The 23,836-nt window shown below is 38.8% G+C and overlaps 2 protein-coding genes and 1 long non-coding RNA gene across 8 annotated transcripts in view; 2 read left to right on the top strand and 1 right to left on the bottom strand.

Moving 5' to 3' along the window:
* RAB14 (RAB14, member RAS oncogene family) overlaps positions 1–3,038 on the top strand; it is a 33,747-nt gene extending 30,709 nt beyond the window's left edge. For all 4 annotated transcript variants that reach the window (XM_077836205.1, XM_077836204.1, XM_077836206.1 and 1 more), the window contains one exon: positions 839–3,038. In XM_077836205.1, the coding sequence (XP_077692331.1) occupies positions 839–1,016 (178 nt within the window). In that variant the 3' untranslated portion in view covers positions 1,017–3,038. The remainder of the gene's footprint in view (positions 1–838) is intronic.
* Positions 3,039–6,786: 3,748 nt separating this feature from the next.
* The window catches only part of CNTRL (centriolin), a 57,756-nt gene continuing 40,706 nt past the window's right edge, over positions 6,787–23,836 (bottom strand). For all 3 annotated transcript variants that reach the window (XM_077835563.1, XM_077835564.1, XM_077835565.1), the window contains 15 exons: positions 22,944–23,108; positions 21,778–21,937; positions 19,321–19,436; positions 18,743–18,960; positions 18,189–18,346; positions 17,815–17,888; positions 17,061–17,249; positions 14,079–14,304; positions 13,050–13,255; positions 12,557–12,697; positions 10,939–11,214; positions 10,409–10,471; positions 9,579–9,788; positions 8,126–8,218; positions 6,787–7,209 (listed from right to left, as the gene is read on the bottom strand). In XM_077835563.1, the coding sequence (XP_077691689.1) occupies positions 8,144–8,218; positions 9,579–9,788; positions 10,409–10,471; positions 10,939–11,214; positions 12,557–12,697; positions 13,050–13,255; positions 14,079–14,304; positions 17,061–17,249; positions 17,815–17,888; positions 18,189–18,346; positions 18,743–18,960; positions 19,321–19,436; positions 21,778–21,937; positions 22,944–23,108 (2,277 nt within the window). In that variant the 3' untranslated portion in view covers positions 6,787–7,209; positions 8,126–8,143. The remainder of the gene's footprint in view (positions 7,210–8,125; positions 8,219–9,578; positions 9,789–10,408; positions 10,472–10,938; positions 11,215–12,556; positions 12,698–13,049; positions 13,256–14,078; positions 14,305–17,060; positions 17,250–17,814; positions 17,889–18,188; positions 18,347–18,742; positions 18,961–19,320; positions 19,437–21,777; positions 21,938–22,943; positions 23,109–23,836) is intronic.
* LOC144275935 (uncharacterized) overlaps positions 19,807–23,836 on the top strand; it is a 35,775-nt gene continuing 31,745 nt past the window's right edge. Inside the window, exon 1 of the long non-coding RNA XR_013348146.1 lies at positions 19,807–20,176. This is a non-coding gene — a long non-coding RNA (uncharacterized LOC144275935). The remainder of the gene's footprint in view (positions 20,177–23,836) is intronic.

The raw sequence follows: 23,836 nt of genomic DNA, 5'->3' as shown, positions 1-23,836 counted from the left end.
CCAGGGTGCCCTGCTCCAGTGTAGGCCATCAGGCACGCTGCTCCAGTGCCAGGTCTGCTGGTAGAACTGGGCAGAGAACAATAATTCTCTTTTTTGCTGAGAATTTTAAAACTTTTTTCTTTCAAATTAGAATGAAACCAAATTCTGAAATCTCAAAATCCTCCAAACCAGAACTACAGTTCTTTGCCCATGTGTAGCTGCTAGTACTGAGCTAGTAGTCAGACCTTGGAGAGAATATCACAGCTGATCAGTGCTATGCAACAGGTGCTATGGTAGATGATGCAAACTCAAAAAGCAAGTAAACCCTAACTTAGAAAGATTTACAGAAACTAATAGAACAGTTGATTGTGCCTTTTATTATAACTGTCAAAATCATTATATGAAAATGCTTGGGGGGGCAGGGGTGAAAAAGCCCATCTCTGTTGTGCAGCCTATTTTAAAACTGATGTATTTTTGAAGTCCAACAGTACTAATGGCTAATCTACTTCAAGGGTGAATTGACAGATTTGATTCTTTCCCCCTAAAGCTGGAGATAGCATCTGAAAACTGTCCCCATTGCCTGGTAATCTGTAAAAGACTTCATTAGACAGTTTACTTTTTCAGAATCTTCTGAGGGGATAGCTGCTTTAGGTTGGGAACATTGGACTGTACCCAGCTTTTTCTGTCATCTTAGCTGTTCTTACAGAACATAAAATCAATGCATAATTGTTACTATTAGAAAATCTCAGCTAGTGACTGAAAGAGGTGGATGGTAGGCCAAGCACATTCATGACTTCTCCTTCAATCTAGAATGTAATGTAGTGCACAACTCGAATTAATTTTGCTGCTTCTTTTTAAGAGGAGAGAATGTTGAAGATGCATTCCTGGAGGCTGCCAAGAAAATCTATCAGAATATCCAAGATGGAAGCCTGGATCTGAATGCTGCAGAGTCAGGTGTACAACACAAACCTTCAGCTCCGCAGGGGGGTCGACTAACCAGTGAACCCCAGCCTCAGAGAGAAGGCTGTGGTTGCTAGTGACCTCTATTCCATGGCTCCATTTTTGACCTTTCACCTCTGTTGGAAGCAGTACTTTTGACTGCTTCACTGTCTTCTGTACATCTTACTGGGTTTAATTAAACTCCGAGACAACAGTTTAACACAATACTAAACTGCTAAACAACTTTAGATGTAATCAGGTTATCAAAGGCAAGTAGAGTAATAACCTCTCCTGCATGGTAAATCTAGAAGTTTTTTCCAGTTGTCTGTGTGATAGTGTCACCAATACATGATTTAAATTGAGCACTGATGCTGGACTCATGATTTTACACTTTTGCAGGGCCTTTTCTTGTACGGTTTAATTTTATGGTTCTTCAGCCTTCCTTCCCCATCTAACTGTTCTAAATCTGTCCATAGTAACTGATGTTTATTTGCTGTGAAATGACTTGATGGTAGAAAAGGGGCTCTATAACAATGTGCTTTTGTTGGAGGAATTCCCTGTGGCGGGTGTGTGTTGGTGGGCTAGCTTGTTGCAGGAGTATACAACTTACTTCCGTCTTAGCCTAGCACAGGGAAAACAGTCCACTCTTTCTTCTTGTGCTCAGTAGCTTTACATCATTTTTTGCCATTTTATCCTTTACATTTGTTAACAGAGCGTAAATATGTATAAAATTTGAAGGAACTGAGCTAACAGTTAAATACATTCTGTGTATATGATTTTAATGAAGAAAATAAATTGATTACTGGCATTAGAACAGTATATAAGAAAATATCAGTTTGTACAGTATGATCTATATGTGACCACATGTTTCCCCATTTAGTCAAAGATAGATGTAACTGCAGTTCACTAACATAAGCTTAACTCCTTGGTGTCAACAGTGGGCGTTGTGCTGGGGAACTCTACTCCCAATGCAACAATATTAACACTAGTGGAATATCTGTCTTTGTTCCATCTTTGCACTGTGGTATATCTAGGCCTCTTTATTAACCCTGTTTGTGTGCAATCAACAGTGTGCTAACCTGCTTCTCTCTTTCTGTAAGCATTTTGCATTGGGCTTAATTTCCTGCCTTGCATTGTATAGAATGGTTCTATTACACATTTTATGCTTTTATACCTTTTTGGGAGTGGTCAGATTCTGAACTGGACAGTCAGAACTCTCTAGGGATTTTTAACTACTTTTGCATTTTTATTTACACTACAGTGAAACTTTTTTTTTTAAACAATTAGGGTCCCCTCTTACTAAAAGCATTTAGAACACTGCCTTCATAAAATTACACATGTTGAAAGTGCTCTTTATAAAATGGGAGAGTTCAAATCGTATCCGGGCATATGCAGACTTTGTTAAAGTACATGTGGTATTTTCTATTTAGACCAGTGTATTTAAATCTCTATACACAGTACCATGCTTCACATGAAATCGAATTTTCATTTCTGAAACTTCAAATTTGATTTAGAGGTGGCGGGGGAAAGAATAAGTGGCTAAGAAAGAGAGAACATGCTTTTGTTATACCTACCATTCATTCGTTGACACCAGTCAAACTGCAGTATTTAAAATACAAAGTAGTCTTAAAATCCCTCTCTACAGACACTAAGAGAAACTATCCAATGTTCAGACTTCTAAGCAAAGTGGTACCGGAGTATTGTACAGTCAATGTTAAATAAAAGCCAAAACTGAAATGTGCAGACAATAGGATTTGGGTAACTTGTGCACTGTCCCTTGTTTTTTGTCTGGTTGGTCTTTTTTAAACCTAAGATTATTAAAGTAGATTGGTATAATGTTAAAAATTTATGGCTGATGCATTTTGCTAAAACAAAGTTGCACCGCATAGGGGTTGCCCAGGGACCATGACCTGCTGATGAAACAAAATTTGGGTGAAGTAAACAGCATTCTAATGACTACAGCTAGTTGAGGTGCAATGCCCTTATTCTCAAAATAACTTACAGTAGGTCTCATTGTTTCTGTGACAGAAAGGACTTGTTTGGACTGCTGTACTCTTCATTTGGTGTAACAATGCTATTAATCTAAATATTTGTAAATAAAGTACCTGTATCTAGATAAATTATAGTGGGTTGCCTTATTTGAGACTTTCATGAGTTTGGTTTAGTCATCCCATGGACTTTTAGAATCTAAAATACTCTGCCTATCTGTCTTGCTGCTTCTGACAAGACTTGGTTTATGTAAGTAATGCTTCACTCCATTTCTTGCTTCGCACTCTTATCTCGGTAGCCAGACAAACTGATTACACATGGATCTCCTCTCAGAGAACTTGATTTGTTCAGAATTACCAAAACTTGAATTTCTCAGTACCTATAACTTTGCTAGCAAAGAAGGGCCCTCTGCCTTTAGCTGTTGTGCAATGGTGGGGTATGCCACAGGTTATTGCTGGGCACCAGCTAATTTTCAACTGCTTGGAAGTGCAAGAACTTCTTGAAGCCTTAAACCACTTGCTTGATGGTTCCCTTTAAGTTAAACATGAAGGCAAACAATCTTCCAACCTCTAACTAGATCCAAATACTGGGAGTAGAGAACACTCACCTCTGTAATAAGTCATTGGAGTGACAAAATGTGCTTGAAGGTGAAATGAATCTGGGCAGTAACACTTAACAGCTGCTGATTGTACAGCTGTGTGTAAAAAAAAAAAAAAAAAAAAAAAAAAGAAGTCCTAACTAGTGCATTGAGTGGGATTTATGTCAACTACATATACTGTCCAGCTGCACTATAAAGCTTGAAAGTAGGTCTCGAACACCTAGTGGATTTAGTCCTGTTGGTGACTTGCTCTGTAAACTAGTTCTAGGTTATGCTCCTAAAACAGTTCCTATAAAAGCGATTGTGTTGGTGGAAAGCTTTCTATATAATACAAGTTTTTTTTATTAGTTCTTGCTGCTTCCACTTCCCTTGGTGCTTAGTTAGAACAAGGTATGTCTTATCCATGTGTGCACTCCTCCAGTTGTTACTGGAATCTCCCACAACTCTTAAAGCTCTGGTAAGAGTTCTAAAGTGTCCCTCTGCCTTCAAAAACATCACTGTATGGCCAAACAAGCAGAATTTTGCTGTTATGTATGTACATCTAATCAAATACTTTGTTTTGGAAAGTGATGTAACCTGGGTGAAGATTCTTTAACTACTTAGTGTTAAGGTTGCAGAAAGGGCCTTTGGGTTAATGACCATTCGTTAGCTAGTCAACTGGAAATGGAAGGGTTGACCCCCCAAGCCTTTAATTTCACAAAAGCAGTATTAGTCTTCTAAGCAGAGTTCAAATGCAACATGGCTTTCATGAAATGCTTTCTACAGATAAATATTTTGTCTTAATTTTTATGCTTCAAGCCACATTCAGTCTAAAACACTGTGTGTGTGTGTAATATGTGCTAGAAATGTTCATCTACCTCGCTTACACAACCTGTACATAAATACATTTGCCAGCACTTGCCTTGCTAAGTGGGACACCTACTGTCTGAGGACTTAAGATTCATAGTGTGGATTTAAAATTGTACAATGACCCGAAAGGAGACTTGGCTGAATTACTTAAGTGGCACTTCCACTTATCACAAGTTTAACAGCCTGGACCATGCAAGTAGGTGAAGATTAACTAGTACACAATGCCTCTAGAATCTTGCTTGGGGAAAGTTAGGTGTACACCTCTATATTCATTTAATATGAGGAAGAGATTCCTAGAAAACTTTGTATATATTGAGTTTATAATCTAAGACAGCTGTAGGGTAGGCCCCTTGCTATTGTACTATACTTTGTCAGGGTTTCCTCTCCATCTGAATACAGAAATGAGCATTACAAACTCAGGAAACTGAGTTAAGATCAAGATACTTTAATGTTTGGATCCTCTCATTAAATATGTATTTATTATTTTGTATCTCTATAGAGTAGACTTGAGGTTGCCTGGGTGCCTAATTATTTCCATAACACGTTTAGTTTTATTACATGTGAATTTCCTGCCCCTGTAATGCTGGTTTACATAATTAATCTAGGAATCTCCTTGTCATAGAAAAAACTTAAAGGATACTATGTCACTTCTAATCATTGCCTGAGCAATGCAAAGCAGCTGCTGTGTAGTGGTGAATCTGACCATTGTGTATGAGTAAATATAAGTTACAAATTAAGCTTCCAGCATCTGAAAGTGCAATCTTCCAGCTGACACAAATATCTCAAAGCTGTGAGGTATGAGAACAGGGTTGTGCAGGTATCATGAAGGGATAACAGGGAAGACCTTTCCAGAGAGGTCAAAGATTTGGGTGGGGGGCCTGAAAGGGCTGTTAGAGATCACTCCCAATGTTTCTGTTTTAAGGACTCTCCTAGCAGTGCTATCTCAGTGCACTTCAAGACTTCTCTCTTCCCATTAAACTTAACATCTGTCTGGTCTCTCTTCCTACTATTTACAACCAACAGAGCTTGAACATACAAATTCCCTGTAAAGGAAGGGTTGCGACTGCCTGAGTTACTTAAACTATTGACCCAATCCTATTTAGACTAAACAAGATGCAATTCAATGGCAATTTAATTTCTTCAAATGTAGCCTATATGCAAGATTAAGTTAAACTGTTTGGCATCAAATCATTCAGGACTGACTACAAGTGATGTGTGGTCGTGTGTGTTCTTTTGTTTTTTAAAGAACTCCATGTTAAATCCTAGCTCATCTAATTAGTGAGTACAGAATTGAGAATGCACATTATCAAGTGCTTTTGTTGGAGAGAAAATCCTGAAAGCCAGTTTTAAGTAGAAAACCCAACCTTTAGAGAGATGTGGTCTCCATACCACCTCTGAATTCACTCGAGGCCTGTATGACCTGCAGCTACCTGTTGAACACTTGTTGCACGCTTACTGAACTGCATAAATAAAGGTTTGGATTTCAGTCAATTTGGGTGATGTGAATTGGTCAGACAGATTCTGGCACACTTTCTAGATGGGAACAATGGCAGACATTTTTGAATGTAACTAGAGGTAAGTCATGGACTCCATGACTTTTCTGCAGCAGCCAGCATGGCTGGCTCATGGGCTGCCCAAGCCAGGCAGTCACTGGGCCAGCAGCAGTTTTGGGGTGCCTTCAGCTCCTAGACTGAGGGCCCAGGGTGCTCTGTGCAGTTTCCCTGCCTGCAGGCACTACCCATTGGCTGCGGGCCCTCCCCCTAGGAGCTGCAGGGACATGCCAGCTGCTTCCAGGAAGCTGCATAGGAAGCTTGCCAACTCCATCAACCCACCCTCCCCCCACTAGGGGTCCCACTGCACACCGCATCCCTCCTGTCCTCCCCCAGCACCAGCAGAGGTCCCAGGCTCTCCCCCAGCCTAGCAGGGGGTCCTGGGCCATGTGCTGCTACCTGCCCCCCCCACCAGTGGGGGGCCCAGGCCACCCCACTAGCACAGCCTATTTAATGGCCAGTATCCATATTCTGTTTATATCAGTGTGAACTGCACGGTACCCTGGGAATTTTAAATAGACCAGAGAGCTGCACAACCAGAGTTTTTTGTGCTTTTCTTTCTGTATCAAATCTGAGGTGAAAGGAGTTTGGGGCCTGTAGCTCTAGACACTGCCTTAACAGCAGCCTCTCACACTGCTGGTATTTAAGTGTGACAAACATGGCGTTGAGAACTCTTAGTACAGCTCTGATATGATCTCTATGAAAAGTTAAATACCAAATTCATGGAAAATGGTAATTTTCATGTAATGGTACATGTAACATCTTAGAATCAGTACAAACTTTATTTTGTGTAAGAAATATTCCATTCAAAGTAATGTGCATCAAGGCAGAGGAATAATGGCATTTGTTTGACAGCAGATGAAGGAACTATTACCAAAGGAACTATTACCAGATGTGTGTCAATACCACAGAAGTTCAAATTTGTGGTGGTGTTTCTTTAAATTAAATTTGTTAAAGATTTGAGATAATTGTTGCAACCTTTGTGCCCCAGAATAAAAGTTCCTCTTATATTAACACCAGGCTTTAACATAAATATTGCCATTATCTCTTGCTTAAGTAACTTAAGTTACAGTGCCATACAAAACTTTACAGTACTGTCAGAGGCTTACAGCCAGTATTTACATGGAAAAAATATTCAGGAATGGTAGACCACGCTGCCTTGACAGGTGCCTGTATGGTGTGTCTGGTTATCCAGACTTCCAAGCTAATGAGGTAGCACTCTTCAGGTTGTATATTTGGACCAGGCTAGAAAGAGTGTCATTCCTAGCCATACAGCTGTTAGCGTTAAATGTCAGCATTCTTCTACTACAAAAAAAAAAAGTTTGGAGAAAGTTAGTGATTCTGTTAGAACACCAGCAAGCTATTTTGTTCTGGATGCAAGATGATGATCTCTAAGAGCGAAGAGAGCCAGGGCAGCCAGAGGATCACATCCTGCCAGTTTTTTTTTTAAAATGCCCTTGTGTGTTGTTCTTCTTGATGTACATATTTCCAGTTTCACTGTATAGAAAAACTGGCTACCTCTTGGCAGATGAAAACTGGCCAGCATGAATTTGCTCCAGTGGAGATATAAAAGAACTCCTTTACAGCAGTCTATTAGAGACTACTGCATGAAGTGATAGCTCCTACCTGAGTAAGAATGGTTGGCTCAAATCAAAGTACCTCATTAAAATAGCACCATTAACGTTATGAAGAATCTGCATTCAATATAAGCCAGAATTTGACAGCGTAGAACCTACCACTGAAGTTGTCTTGAAAAACATAGCACACAGGTTTACAGCTAGACCTTAGCCCCTGCCACATTGAACTGTTGGCAAGCTTAAAGATAAAATGCCCCTGTGCAAAGTACAACCCCCTCTGCTTCCTATAAAAATGTACAACCTGTTAAACTGGAGGGTTAAGGGGTACTCCCACACAGAAGGCAAGAGTATTTTCACCAAACATATGACCCAAAACAATTTTAAATTGGAGATGAATTTAAAACAACAGTGGAGATTTCCTTGGGGAGCCTGTTTTAGGTCCATAAAGCACCTATTATGTGGAACCAAGAAGAGGTAGCATGTCTCGGTATAGTAGAAAGCTCTATTAGCTACCTACTATGTTTCTGAGAAGATGCAGTATATGCTGTGCCCTACTACACACAAGTCTTCAAGGAGAAGTTCTGCTTAACCTTGTCTGTAGGGATCTATGTGATTTAATGTAACAGCTGGCTCAAATCTCTTACCTCCATGGTTTAGTGGGATTATTTCTTGTGTATGATATTGGTGGAATCGTTGAGAGCGAGATGAAATGCCTGCTGGCCTCCTGTCAGAGCAACCTAGAAAGAAGAGTAAAATGGTTTGAGAAACGAAGCGTGAAAGCTAATGCACGTAATGAGCAATTCAAATTAATCTCCGAAATACTCATTTACTCTGGGATTTAAACTTCAAGGTTATGGTAACCTTCCACCTCCAAAGGTTGGTTTGTTTTAAATGAAATGTCACTTACTTGTGGAAAAACACTTACACAAAAGAGTCCCATACATACAAATCTGTTTGCTATCGCAGAATTTAGCATGAAGTTTATAAATACATAAAGTTTAAGCTGCCACCCCCCACATCCTCCTTATAATAGTACACTGATTCAGTCAATAGTCAGAAAATAGATCCACATCTCTTGACAGGCAAATTCTTTCCCACAGACTATTCATCTTATGTTGCTATTCTCATTTGTCAGTTTAGAGGGCCATCTTTGCATTAAGGCTAAGAACCAGGAAGTGAGTATATAAAAGGTAGGTAGCCCCTATTTACAGAAGAAATGGATGTAACTTTCGTGATGGAGTACTCTGATGTTATAGACTTTAGGTACAAGAGAGAAATGGGGGAGACATAGTTTTTACTACTGATTCAGACAGGACTTAATTTGACCTTGAGTAGATAATGTAAACTGTCTCTTTGCTTCCTCATCTGTAAAAAGGTAAATATCCAGGCTTCCAATTTTACAGGGGGTATAGTTGGTTAAGTCATTGTTTGCCATGTAGCTTTGTATTGCAATAGTACAAACTTCCTGAACTCTGTAAAACTGGTATACACAGTTTAAGCTAACAGTGTCTCTTTATCTAGTAACTTTTTAAAAAAAGTTAAAGCTATTTCAGTTACTATTGCCAACTTGTGGATTTAGAGTCACTTTCCTGTTTTCTATTATACAGGGAAAAACTGATAATGCACAAAGTGCACAAATGGGAAAAAAACAGACCCCTTCCTCTCTAGTGTTTTGGCTACAATTATCTTGAGTTTACTTGTAACCAATTTAGGTAGGAAATGTTCAGGCAGAAACTTTTAAGATGGTATTCCTTTAAGAACTCCCCAGTTCCTGTTCTACACAAATTGCTTTATAATATTAAGTCCAAGAAACAGTAAAGTGATTTAAAACTAATTCAGTTTCAGGACCAGCCATTTCAGAGTTGGGATAAATCAAAAGGAGTTAAGAAAGAGTACCTGGAGACTACCATTTTTGTATGCATGTGTTTCAAAACACTGTCATATTTGTATTAAACTTTCCAGGACAATTCTACAGCAGCATAAGATTATGAAAACAAAGTACATTAGTGCATGTTTGGCTACAGCAGGGTGGCCATCAGAGTTAATAGACCACAATGATTTGAAAATGTGGTACTGCAAAATGCTCTGAAGTGTTACCTGGTTCTGCGTAACATTAAGATCATCATAAAGGGAGGACGTTAGCCTGGATGAGCTCTGAGACAGAAGGAGTGAATCTGCAGTGGTGCTGCTAACCAGTTCATCTAGTGCATCGACTTGCCTCTTCAAGCTGTGCAGGGTGCCCTCCGTTTGCCGTTTCCCTCTAATCAATACTTCCACTTGCTGGGACATGCATTGTCGAAGTTGAGCCTTAATAAAACAACTAAATTATTTCCTTATATCCAATTTCTGCTTCAGTTCCAGGTGTTTAATTGAAAGTGAAGGTCAGACTATTTAAAAAAAAACAAATTAACACAATATGATGGAAGCTGTTTTGCCTATCAGTTCTAATAATCTGCCTGTTCTGACCATTCAGAAAAGCAATATTTGTATGGTATCTTCTAACAACATAAAACATAAAGAGCAGCAGCAGATGTGCGCTAACCAAAGTCTGGTTCCATTTGTGATTGTGGCTAGACTTGTATTAGAGGCTATCACATTGTTAACTTACACAATGCACTGCATTACCAAAGAATTATGACAACATTCACACACAAAAGCCTTTCTGGAAAAGTAGTGTTACGGGAAGCATGTTTAAACAACATGAACTTTGAGCAATAAATTATTAATTTACATTGAAAATATACAGTGCCTTCCTCTCCTTCCTTTTCATCCCAATGGAAAGAGCTACGATGTTGCAAGACATATTGTATGTTTATTTAAAAGGTATAAAATTATGGTTCAAGAACCACAGGAAAAAAGAATTCTTCAACGGCGCCCTGCTATGCAAATAAATAAATAAATGCGTTATATAGTGTGTGAGATACAACCTTGAGCCGATCTTCATGGTGACGCAGCTTTTCTCTGAGTGCTTCTCCACGCCACTGTTCATCCTTTAGGAAAGAGAATCATATTCAATGGCCAAAATCCAAGGTTTTAAATCGGTTTAAAAAAAAATAAAAAAAAATCTTTACCATGCCATATAAACCACAAAAACTTAAATATGTACTGGGACCAATCTTCCATTCCTTTCACATGCACATCTTCCATTAAAATCAGTGGAGTTGGGGGAAGGGTGTGTGTGTGTGTGTAAAAGGAATGAAGGATTGAGTTGATTATTAGTAACCAAAAAGATCTACCAGAAAAATGTAGTTTAGCTCAGCTAAGCAATCCAGTTTTAATAAGAGAGAGGTTACTAGGAGTATCCAGTTATGCATGGGAGATTGAGAATGGTGAAATGAAGTACACAGAATACACAATCAAGTGGCCAATTTAAACAAATAGGGCCAAATTTAATCCTGGTGTAGACAGATGCAGTGTTTTGATTGTATATATAAAGTGTTTTTTTAAGTAATTTTACCATTAAGTGGACTTTGGACAAATCCCTCTTCTCTTCAAATGACAGCGGTCTTTCCTCATTAGTTGAAAATGGAAAGTTCTCTTTTAAGTTTTCTAGTTCACACTCCAGACATTCTTTTGCTTCAAAAACAGCTTCCAGATCATCCAACAGCTCTGGAGGAGATTGGCTTACGTCTTTAAGGCCAGTTCTAATTTCATCTTTCACCTCCAATTTTAGCATCTTCACTGCATCTTTTATCTCCTTTTGTCTCTTTTCCAAATCTTCCTGAGTTTTAATCTAAATAGCAGTACAAAGACAGATTTATGCTCTAAAGAGGGATGACAACTCAATGTTGCCATCAAATTATTGTTAAAAGTTAAAGCATCAACCTATGGTCTTTTTGCATTTACAACCCACGCCTACTTCTAAAACAAACAAACATTCTAATTGAACAGTTATGCATGGTTGTAGACTGCTCTCATTACTGCTGTTAAAAATGAACAGTAGTAGCTTTCTAAACATTTCAGAATTTGCCCGCAAGACCAAGCTAAGAAGTTTTATCCTGATGTATGTATGAGGCGTCTGTAATTCAAACAGAAGGGAACTTCTGTCATAGCTGTAAACTAATTTTGAAGGTCCCTTGAGGTCAGACTGGCAACATTAAAACACGAACATTCCATTTCCTATCTTCTCTCAGTCCTCCTGGATTGCTATATAGGTACTGATAGCATCCTCTCTCAGGCACTCTCAAGTCAAAATTAGTGGACTAGGATAGTTAAACCACTACAGCAATTTTATTGGCTGAACATTACAGTTTAATCTAAACTAAGAGGGAGACTGCATTTTTGTGGGATTACTGCACACTTCAAATCTGTGAAGTACAAAAAAGACAGTATATCTATGACCTGAAAACTGCAATCATTCTTTAGAAACTGACAAAAAGTTCTATAGAGATTGTGAAAATTATATCTAAAAATAAAAAGTCACATGCATGTATTTAATGGGAATTACTAAAATATGTGAGGTGACTGACAGTTAATGAGGCTTCAGTTTTTCCAGAGTTGTAAAGTAATTTCATGGTTATACTCAAAATATACTCTAAAACCTAGCCATGCATCAGTAATTGAAGCTGGGCATCAAGAGCACACTCCATTTCAGGTATGCTATACGCATTTCACTGAATAGTTTACTTTCAACAGATGGCTCTATTTAATCTTTAATGTGTTAGAGTTTTTAACCAAACCAGTCAAAAAGTGTGCTTGATAATGTTACTAGTGCTTGCATGACTGAAAGACAGAGATACTAGGATTTACACTGATGTGTACGTAATAAATAAAAGCAGGTTCACAAATTACATCAATTTAATTTCCAAAAACACTGATTATTCTTGAGGGCAATTAGTGCCTAATCCTGTAGTCCATGATTTCAGTGCAAGTTTTGCATAAGTAAGGACTGCAGTATTAGGCCCTCAATAGATTATGTGTTGTTTGGAAGTTTTAAATGCATTTATTTATGCTAATAACAGAAGTGAACACAGGCAGATTAAAAATGAAAATGAATTTGTTTAGAAAATACATAAATTTCCAGGCAAAAACTTCCCATTGAAAAAATGGAATTATGGTTAGGTACTAGACCATACCTGTGACTTGAGATCCAAGTAATCCTGTTGGATCTCACCCAGCTCCTTAATCAGGCGTTTTGCTCGTTCATGATTATCGTGTGCCACTCGTTCTACTGATGCCATTTCTTTCTGCAAAAAACTGTTTTCATTCTCTTTTTCCTAAGATATAAATGTGAAAATTGCTGAAACTTTTACTTGTTTCCCCTATGGACAAACTCATTTCAGAAAAAACAAACAAACAAACATACATACATACATACATGTAAATATAAAACCATTTCTCTAACTTAAAATAGTATTGTTGTGAACAGTCAGTACACTCTAACTAGGATCAAGTAAGAGAGTGTTTGCAAGGCATCATAGGAACAGCAGAGTGTGGGTGGGTGACTTGTGAGCTGATTGCCTGAATTGTATCCTGTAGGCTCAAAAGGACATACAGGATTTTTCTCTCTAAAGAAAAATGCAAAGTAATTAAAATTGATCTTTTTACAGCAACATAATGAAAACATACATTAAGTGCTCTCTCAAGCTGGGTCCTTTGGGTTTTGATTGCTTCCTTCAGACTTGTGATTTGCTTTTCTGCTTTCTTCCTCTCTAACAGGATCTGATCTTGGAGGTGGTTTAACTCAGCCTTTGAGAGTTCCAGTTCTTTCTGGAGGGATAAAAACTCTTGGTTTTTTTCTTGTAACTGTGTTTCTTTTTCCGAGAGCTGATGTCCTGGAATTAAATTTAAAAAAACACTTTAATCAGCAGAAAGTCAATGTATCCACTCACATTGGGTGTATGACACTCATTGCAAAATCATTGTGTGTGTGGGGGGCGACATGCAACAAAAGCTCTAGAAGCCCTTAAAGTTTCTATACACAAAACCCATAGTTTCTTCAGTTTTCAGGGACCCACAACTTCTCCATACTGCTGTGCTAACTGGTTCTTTTATGGTAGAGAAACGGAGCAAGACTGAAACGGATGATACTAACTTCTGTTTTATCTTAAAAAAATAAAACAACAACAAACCCTCATATTACACACTTGCCAATAAAAAATTGTAAGAGGGCACTGAAATGAAATTCCATTGGTCTTTATGGTTGAAATCGTATTCAGATGGTGATAACTGGAGAATAATCTGGAGAATAATCTAAGTCCCTTTACGAGATCATGAAATTCCTTTTTCAATCCTATTTAGTTTTACAGTTCTTCACACTTGTCTTGCTGGTTAACAGAGTAGAGCAGGAATTGCTTTTTCCTTCTGTTATAGTCATGCTGTCAAGATCAAATCCTATGAAAATTACTACCATGCAATTTTTCTCATTTTCATGAACACTGGTCTTCTAAACAAACAGTAAAACAACTGGGTCTAGCGAAATCAACCTGGGAATGCTCCATCCCCAAGTAGGGAAGCTCAATCAATATTTATTAAGAATCTGCTTCAGTGGCCTGATCCAAAGCCTAGCAAAGTCAATAGAAAGACTCCCATTGACTTCAACAGGGTTTGGATCAGCCCTCATATATCATAGTTTTATGAACGTAAGTAGTATCTTACTGGTTTTTCTCACTGTTTCTTCCAGTGCTGTATACCAAGTCTCCTCCTTTTCCAGTTTCTCAACCCTTTCTTCTGCCAATCTTACTTTAGCAATTGCCTGCTCAAATTTTCTTTGTTGGTCTGTCAGCTCCTGTTCCAAGAGTTGTTTCTGATCTTTCAATTTAGCTGTATACTCTTCTAATTTTTTTTCTTCACATTCAGTGTCTGCCTTGAGGTGCTGAAGAATCTACAAAGAGAGGATGTCAAGTGTTAACTTTTGTTGAGACAGTTGGGTAGTATCAGCTCAATAATAGCAAATACCATCACCACAGATTATATTAGAAAAATAATACAGGGGGGCAAAATCAGAACTGATGTCAATTCAATTCCATTATCTTCACACTAGCTATCAACCTGAGAAACACAGAAAATTATTTTCTTTATGAATATGAGCTAGTGTCTTAGCTTTTCTTTTTCTTGTTCCTAACATTTAAAGGATATTTAGACAAACACATTTCTCCATCCTTTAATCCTGCTTTTAATTATGGTGCAAAAGTAACTTCTAATTATTAAGAAAATGGGTAATCCCCTTTTTTCTATTTTTTTTATTTTAAAATTTCCCAAGAAATGGTTTGTTTTAGTTTTCTCTTTATATAAAATCTTTAACAAGAGTTCCGTTTTCCCCCAAACTGTACTACTGTTCATTAGGCTAGATATTACAAAGCTGGATGTTTGTACATGATACTAATGTTCAGAGTTCTCTTCTACAGATGTTGAGTCTCTCAGATGCATCCAGCCACTCCCATTATCAATGTGTGACATAGCACTGCAATAAGCTGTTGACTCATCAGACCAACACTAATAGCATTCTCCCAGATACAAAACTGCTGTCCATGAAACACAACTGTTATAAGTATGATGGTTTATTTCAGTAAGATTGTGGCTCCTACACATGGAAAAAAATAACTAATATGAGAAATTGGTTTTAGTTATCTACTATTATTGTAACACACAGAGGCCCAGATCTTCATCTGCAGCTGATGAGCACACACAACACTGTGGTGTGGGAGAGGCGTGTAAAATATGGCATTGAATAGAACTGATGTCAAAAGAAAAATTCACAATTAAAAAAACCTGATTTTTCAACATGTATCAAATTCCAAGTAGCTTTATAGCCCGTCAAAACATGAAAGGGAATCATAGACTTTAAGGTCAGAAGGGACCATTATGATCGTCTAGTCTGACCTCCTGCACAACGCAGGCAACGGAATCTCACCCACCAACTCCTGTAACAAACCTCTCATCTATGTCTGAGCTACTGAAGTCCTCAAATCGTGGTTTAAAGACTTCAAGGTGCAGAGAATCTTCCAGCAAGTGACCCATGCCCCAGGCTGCAGAGGAAGGCGAAAACCCCCCAGGGCCTCTGCCAATCTGCCCTGGGGGAAAATTCCTTCCTGACCCCAAATATGGCAATCAGCTAAACCCTGAGCATGTGAGCAAGACTCACCAGCCAGACACCCAGGAAATAATTCTCTGTAGTAACTCAGATCCCAGCCCACCTAACATCCCATCACAGGTCATTGGGCATATCTACCACTAATAGTCGAAGATCAATTAATTGCCAAAATTAGGCTATCCCATCATATCATCTTCTCCATAAACTATAGCTCAGTGGTTTGAGCACTGGCCTGCTAAACCCAGGGTTGTGAGTTCAATCCTTGAAGGGGCCATTTAGGGATCTGGGGCAAAAATTGGGGATTGGTCCTGCTTTGAGCAGGGGGTTGGACTAGATGACCTCCTGAGGTCCCTTCCAACCCTGATAGTCTATGATTCTATGAAGCCAGATAGGTCTTTTGCCCCCACTGCTTCCCTTGGAAGGCTGTTCCAGAACTTTACGCCTCTGATGGTTAGAAACCTTTGTCTAATTTCAAGTCTAAACTTCCTGATGGCCAGTTTATATCCTTTTGTTCTTGTATCCACATTGGTAAGGAGCTCAAATAATTCTTCTCTCACCGTGGTATTTATCCCTCTGATATATTTATAAATAGCAATCATATCTCCTCTCAGCCTTCTTTTGGTTAGGCTAAACAAGCCAAGCTCTTTGAGTCTCCTTTCATAAGACAGGTTTTCCATTCCTCGGATCATCATAGTAGCCCTTTTCTGTATCTGTTCCAGTTTGAATTCATCCTTCTTAAACATGGAAGACCAGAACTGCACCCAATATTCCAGATGAGGTCTCACCAGTGCCATGTATAACGGTACTAATACCTCCTTATCTCTACTGGAAATACCTCGCCTGATAGATCCCAAGACCACATTAGCTTTTTTTTTTTTTTTCCTTCAATTTCATTAACATTTGTCCTGGTTTATTTTTAAAATTTTTAAATTTATGTTGAAACTCAAAATTCTGATCATGTCTCAATTTATCCCACCTTTATGTTCCCACAATCCTAAATCGACAATATGCTTGCTCAATTCCCTGGTGAAGATCAGAACAGCTTAAGAGCTGCTTTATGCTAGCTCTCAACAGCTGAGGATAAAAGGGTGCAGAGAAACTTCATCAATGATCCATTTTCTCTTGAGATACCATCTATACCTGCAGCCAGAAGGGTAGGTGTGGGGTGGGTGGAATAGATATCATGTGCCAACTTTCTTCTGCAAAAAGATCTCCTTACACTGGGATGATCTTCCCATTGTTTTAAGAAAGCTTTGTGCTGCATTTCAGCACAAAGTGGTCACACCACAGGGGAGAATCTGGCTCTTTGTTATTAATAATGGATTGCCATTGTTTTGTAGTGTTAAAGTTTCTGTTCCAGAATGTGAAATCTCATGCTCTATTGCTATTTCTCTCCAAATGAAATTAAAAAAAATTAGATAGAAGTATTATATTAAAATTGCAAACTCACACCTATACCCTTTTTGCCAAAATAATTTTAGAAGCACAGAAGCTGTGTCTCCACCAGTCATGCAAAGACAAGAAAGAGATAATCTGAGTCTCATTACCATTTCTTGTTTGGCTAGTTCTAGTTTCCTCTCTTCGATTTCTCTCTGAAGCTGCTGCAGTTGGTTCTCCTTCCTTTTGTGTCTCTCCTGGCAATCCTTATACTTGTTTAAACATTCACTGATGTCTTCTTTTAGGGTTGCCTGCTCTCTAAGCAACTCATCCTGATGCTTTGTGGTATTTTTCAGATCCTGCATTATAGATCAAATACAAAATCAAGTGAATAGTGGCTCAAAATAAATTCTCTAAGGATCCTACACAAAACAATCCTCTCATTGGGCCATATTCTGCCAACCTTATGTTACCTTATTGCTGATGTCCAAACTTAGCTATTGAGGATTGCAGGATTGGGAAAATTACTACAGAGTTGCAAGAGGACATATCTTAAACTGTGAAACTTATACTTTGGACATGAACATTGTCACAGATCAACCTTCCTTCCATGTTTTAACAACACCACCACAACATCTTGGATCCTAGTTAAAATGGTATTGTGCTCCAAGTGACTCAAGCTCATTTAGGATTTTTTCCTCTTGATGGAAGTCTAAAATATCTAAACAATCTGTAAGGCCCACACCCTTGAGCTAATATGCACAGATCCAGAAAATGGCTGTATTACAATACATACGTGAAAAAATATGAACCTTGGGGGATAACGAAAAATCATCCTTTGGTTTATGCTTCGGTGTTCGCATTGTTGTAACATAGTTTTTAGTTTTTGATTAAGCATATATTTAATCTTTAAGCAAAGCTAACCTGTTCTACCAGCTGAAGTTGTTGCCTGGAGTCACTCAGTTCACCCGTCAGTGTATCTAGCTCTTCCTTTTTCTCTGCAGAAAACAAAATATGTTTGGTAAAAGAAAAGAAAATAATCTGAATTGACAATCCATGAATTAACCCCACACGTACGTGTGTGTGTGTGTGTGTGTGTGTGTGTGTGTGTGTGTGTTATGCACACACAGAAGGAACTTTCTATAATATTTGAAGAATGAGTCTAATAGAAAACTGTAATTTAACCCATGATACATCACTCAGCATGCTACATTGTATAACTTATGGACATACACTGTGGCTTTAAGTAAAAATATGAAGCTATACATTGTCACTTAAAATTCACAACTTTTCTTTACCTTGAAGATGCTGCTGTATTACTGCAATGTCTCCATTTAGTGATTTTTTGTGTCTGTTTAGTTGGTCAATTTCCTGTTTCAGTTTTCTGACATTTAAGTCCATTTTCTCTACATTAGACAGTGCAGCTTTGCTACTATCTTCAATAGCAGTTAAATTTCTGTAAAATGTGAAGAAAAAACAACACATTCTTGGTCTGTTTAAAATATTTGGCAAGGATTTAAAAAAAAAATAGCTATACTACTACAGGCAGTTTTATGGGAAGTAACATCTTCTGTCCCATTTCAAGACTGAACATGTTGCTTTCAAATGGTCTCTTACCACACTGCCGCAATATCGCAGATGTAGCAAGTGTTCAACTGAAGTTTTAAACACAGACACAAGCCAAAGTAGGAATGATTAAAAGACACCTCCACAGTAATGGATAGTATAGTCATTTATCCTTTTTTTTTTTTTTTTAAAGGAACAAATTGTTCATGACAATAAATGCAAAAAGTAATTCTAGAGAACAAAAGCTTTCCAATCACTGATCTTTGAAAAAGTTTATTTCACCCACTTTTTAGTTTGTGACAATTTTCTCTCCAAACTCTGATAGGTTTCTTCAAGTTGTTGCTTTTCTTTTCTCAAAGATTCAGTGTTGTTTTGCAGAGTGCGCATTTGAGAAGCTAGCATCTCCTTTTCTTGCTGGTCTTTCTCAAGGAGCTGTCTCTGCCACTCCATTTCCCCTCTCTGACGCTGGGACAGTTGCTGGAGATTCTCTAACTCTAGTTTCTCCTATGAAATACGACACAAATACAGTATGTGTGTAACAGATGCAGATATTAAAGAAAATAAAACCAAGCTAACACCACCTTTCTGTACATCTGCACAGGACCTTTTATCCACAAAGTTCCCAGAGTTCATTGCAGCCTGCATATACAGCACTTACTACTCCTTTTACTAAACTATACACAAAGGCAAACAGCCTGTGATTTTACAAGTTATCATGAAATATAAACTGCACACTGGAACTTTCTATTGCATTGTGTCAGATTTAATTGAGGTTCTTTGAGAGGAAGAATGGTGCAGTGGTTAGGGCACAAACCTGGGACTTGGGAGACTAGAGTTCAGTTACCTACTCCACCACACACCTACCTTTAGTACTGCAACTTGAGTCTTTTCTAATTCATTAACTTTTTGGCTATGTTGTAGTTTTAGACCTTGTAGTTCATTATTTTCAAGTTGCAACATTTCTAGAATGTGCTTCAGTTCTAATTGAAAGAAATAAAATCAAGTCAGTTATAGGAAAACCAAAATACGATGGTTGCAAAAATGCATTAAAAACAGGATTCACCTAAATGCCAAGAGTGTCCCATTCACTAAAGGATCCACTTTAGAATTTTTAAGAATTCACAGTGTTAATGACTTCTAAAAACATCAATGGGCACACTTCCTCTGCACTGAGTGAAGTAGTGAAAATACAATATTTGACAATGTAATGAAAGACTGTATTACAATGTATATGCACAAGAGTTTTCTAATTTTTGAGTGCTTAATTTTGCAATTAGTGTTCTTTAAATGGAGATTTTTATATGTAATTTCAAATATATTGTACCACATCCTCATTGTAACAGTGGCTGGCCCTTTAAGGGGAGCCAGGGCCTAGTCTACCTATGCTGGAATTCATTATGGAGAACGAGCCCATCTTGGTCTACTTGGCTGACTGCCAGCTAGCTGACTAATGAGCACCCAAGCCTGATAAAAGGCTATCAAAGTCAGTTGAATAAGGGTCTCCAAAGGAGAGGAGGTTTTAGAGATGCTAGTGGGATGATGATGATGTATGATGATGACTTCCTTCTTAATCTCTCCAAGCTGCCAGGTGAAAGGAGTGAGTAAAAAGAGAATACCTGCGGAAAAGCTGCCTGAGGGCTACAACTGGTCTGAAGTATAACCCAGCTTCAGGAGAGCTGAGGACTCCTGATTTAAGGAGAGAAGCCCCAATCCGCAAAAGGTACTTAAGCTCCTAAATACACATTTAGGTTCTGCTGTGAACCAAAAAACTCCTGCAAACTCTGTAGGTGCCTAAACTGACTTGGCATGTAAGTTTTTGGAGTAGAAGTGCCCTTAGAGCCTATATTTGTGCCTCAGGCTGGTGTCTGGATGTCTGTCTCCCACCTAGGCTGCACAGTGGCTTACAAACTGGAGAAGATAGGTGGATGAACCTTGTGTGCAGGGTCTGATCCAGCAGGTGTACTCATAGAATAGTCAAAGGGCCAGACAGTGGGAGGGGGAGGGAATAAGTCTGTAGCCTGGTGGTTAGGGAGATGGGAGACCCATGGTTCAAATCTCCCTGCTCCAGTCATTCTTTCATTATTTATCCACAGTGGCACAGTTTCAACAGGAGACACTGAAGGAGCCCACATCAAAATATTTCATAGCTGAGTGGTTAGAGCACAGACCTGAGAGGTGGGAGACCCCTGTTCAAATACTTTCTCCCCCTCTGACAGAGAAGGGGGAATTGAACATGAGTCTCCCATATTCTAATCAAGTGCTCTGACCACAGGGCTAATAGTTATGAACTAGGCACCACCACCACTTCATCTCACTGCCCCTCCTCCATTTTGTGTGGCATGAGGCAGGTACCTAACTCATTCCTGCAAGGAACCACTTAGGTGCCTAAGCTGCCTGAGGTTCCGGTTCAGGGATCACTAAGCAGAGAAAGGCACCTTTCTGAAGCCCAGACTTAGGCCTTTCTGTGAGAAGGGTGAGGCCTATGATACATCCTTCTTGTTGGCATCTTCCATTGGCTAGCTTAAGGCAGCTCCACGTCTAGCATGTTGGTTTTTGTGGATTGTGTTCTAAGGTGCCTATTTCTCCCCAATCACTGTACACTGAGCCTAAGTGCCTTACTCACGCTTTGTGGATCGGTGTGGTTCCTGTGATTTTTCTAGGTGCTGCAACGCTCAGTGCTCTAACGCCTAAGTCCCTTTGTGGATCTGGGCCAGTGAGACTCTTTGAATGATAAGCCAGCTCTGGGAGGAGAGCTGGGGACTCTTGAACTTGGGAGAGAATGCTTGTCATTATTAGCACCAGGGTCAAAAGAAGTGTTGGACTTGAGGAGGGGGTTTTGTGCACTATAAAAGGAGTTAATGAGACCCTGAACATGGTGAATCTTGGTCTCAGAACCCATGTCTGAGTAAATGATTCCAACTGCCAAGAGGGTGCTGTGGGCTGTGTAAGTGTAGGGCCACAAGGGGAGGAGGTGTGCTTGAGGGCAGTGCCCCATCACACACATGTTTAGTGAAAACCCATTCTTAATTGAAGGGGGGAAAAGAAGGACTTTCACTTCTGAAACTTCTAAAGATATTTAACCCATGACAGGTTTTCAATAAAACTTTCATTCAAATTTTGACTTCATTCCAGAAAAGAAATGTAAAGCAGTATGTTTTAAGCAACTTCTTTGACAAGTGTCTGATAATGCTAATAACTTGAAACAGTTTAAAAATCATTAGGAGCTGGCAAAGAAAAAAAGCAGAACTTTAAGTGTTCTTAAAAAAATCTATGTACATGCCAAGCCTGTACAAATAATGTATCATGGCATCAGAGACATACCTGTCTTATGTTTAGTTATTTGCCCTAGTACTCCCTGCAGATTTTCTTCTTCTTTTCCAATGTCCTGCTTTATGAGGGAAAGGTGTGTTCTTTTTTCATTTATCTGGGCGTTCAGCTCTCCTCTCTGAGCATTCAGCTGTTCCAGAAATGACCTTACTTCCTATATCAATATGCCAGGGTTAAAATCATGTTTTAAAAAAATCCTTAGCTGTATTGCTAACAAGAGATTAATTCACTTTGAGTTATTTTTTTAAAATCACCATTCTTGCTGTGTTTACTTTTTGCATTTAATTTAGTTTGGATAATAAAAATAGACTAGTCAGTTTCACTTTAGCACATGTTTTAGCACAATGCTGCAGTGTTTGGGTTGCAAACATGAAAGAACGTTGTCATTGCAGATCTTTTTTGAAGAAATATTTTAACTGAAAACATTTCTATTGCTCTTGAAGTCTGTAAACTTTTGATTTCACAGACCTACATGAATCTAACTATCTCTTAAATAAACTTAAAGAAAAAGCTTTACAATATCAGTCTTGGTGCTGAATTTTAATTTCACAATACCAGGGCAGAACTGACAGCCTGGGCCACTAAGATTTCTTTCTTTCTACCAGAAATGTATACATCTAGTATCACCAATTTTCTTCCAGAAAACTGAGGATAAAAGACTGATTTGTTTGTTGTTGTTGTGTACGGGATATATTACACAGACTGGCCAGATTAGTTTTTCTTCACCAACCATTTGTCCTAACAGAAATTGTAGCTACATTTATCCAAACCAATGGTTCTCAACCAGTGGCTGTGGGCCACGTGCAGCCCAATCAGCACACAGCTGCAGCCCATGTGATCTCCTCAGGGCCATACTGGTAGTGTATATATTGTGTGGATGCGGCCCACAATGGTAAATAGATTGAGAACCACTGATCCTGACATTTCTGTTTGATAACAAACACACCCACTACCAAAAAGTAACCAAGGGACTGATTCTGTACTTTAACTGATCCGGATCAGGCCTTTATGCATTAGTATTATCAAAACTGCAAATTTTTTTTTTAGGGGGTGGAGAAATTTTTTGAAAACTTCATGAAATATTTTAACTTTTTTCCTTTCACTGAACTAAACTACACAGATAAACAGTTAAGAACTGTTAAAGACGTTTGAAAATTTACTTTTATTTGTCGTCGTTTATCAGTAACTTCAATCTCCCCTTCTTGAAGAGCTTCTTTGAGGTTTGCTTTCTTATGAGCAATGTCGTCTTGAAGCAGGTGCAGTTCTTCTTTTTTTTGACCCAATAATTGGTCCAAGAGCAGCAGCTCTTGCTGGTTAGCGGCTATCTACAGTACAAAAATAAATTAACAATCTTCTGCCTAAGCCACTTTCATATCTACATTAAAATATGTCAGGCTGTCAAATTATTGCTAAAGAAGGTGTCTTTCTTGGAAAGTTTTCAAAATATTATTTTTGTGACAGCACTGAGCAGCACAGCATGGGGAGGAGGTGACCAGTCCTCTGTGGAGAAAGAAGTGGTTTGGGACTATTTAGAAAAGCTGGACGAGCACAAGTCCATGGGGCCGGATGCACTGCATCCGAGAGTGCTAAAGGAGTAGGCGGATGTGATTGCAGAGCCATTGGCCATTATCTTTGAAAACTCATGGCGATTGGGAGAGGTCCCGAACGACTGGAAAAAGGCTAATGTAGTGCCCCATCTTTAAAAAAGGGAAGGAGGAGGATCCTGGGAACTACAGGCCAGTCAGCCTCACCTCAGTCCCTGGAAAAATCATGGAGCAGGTCCTCAAGGAATCAATTCTGAAGCACTTAGAGGAGAGGAAAGTGATCAGGAACAGTCAGCATGGATTCCCCAAGGGCAAGTCATGCCTGACTAATCTAATTGCCTTCTATAACAAGATAACTGGCTCTGTGGATGAGGGGAAAGCAGTGGACTTGTTGTTCCTTGACTTTAGCAAAGCTTTTGACACGGTCTCCCACAGTATTCTTGCCAGCAAGTTAAAGAAGTATGGGCTGGATGAATGGACTATAAGGTGGCTAGAAAGCTTGCTAGACT

The sequence above is a fragment of the Eretmochelys imbricata genome, chromosome 16 (genome assembly GCF_965152235.1).
Source record: "Eretmochelys imbricata isolate rEreImb1 chromosome 16, rEreImb1.hap1, whole genome shotgun sequence".
Lineage (NCBI taxonomy): Eukaryota > Metazoa > Chordata > Testudines > Cheloniidae > Eretmochelys > Eretmochelys imbricata.
This window is presented reverse-complemented; position numbering and strand designations above follow the sequence as displayed.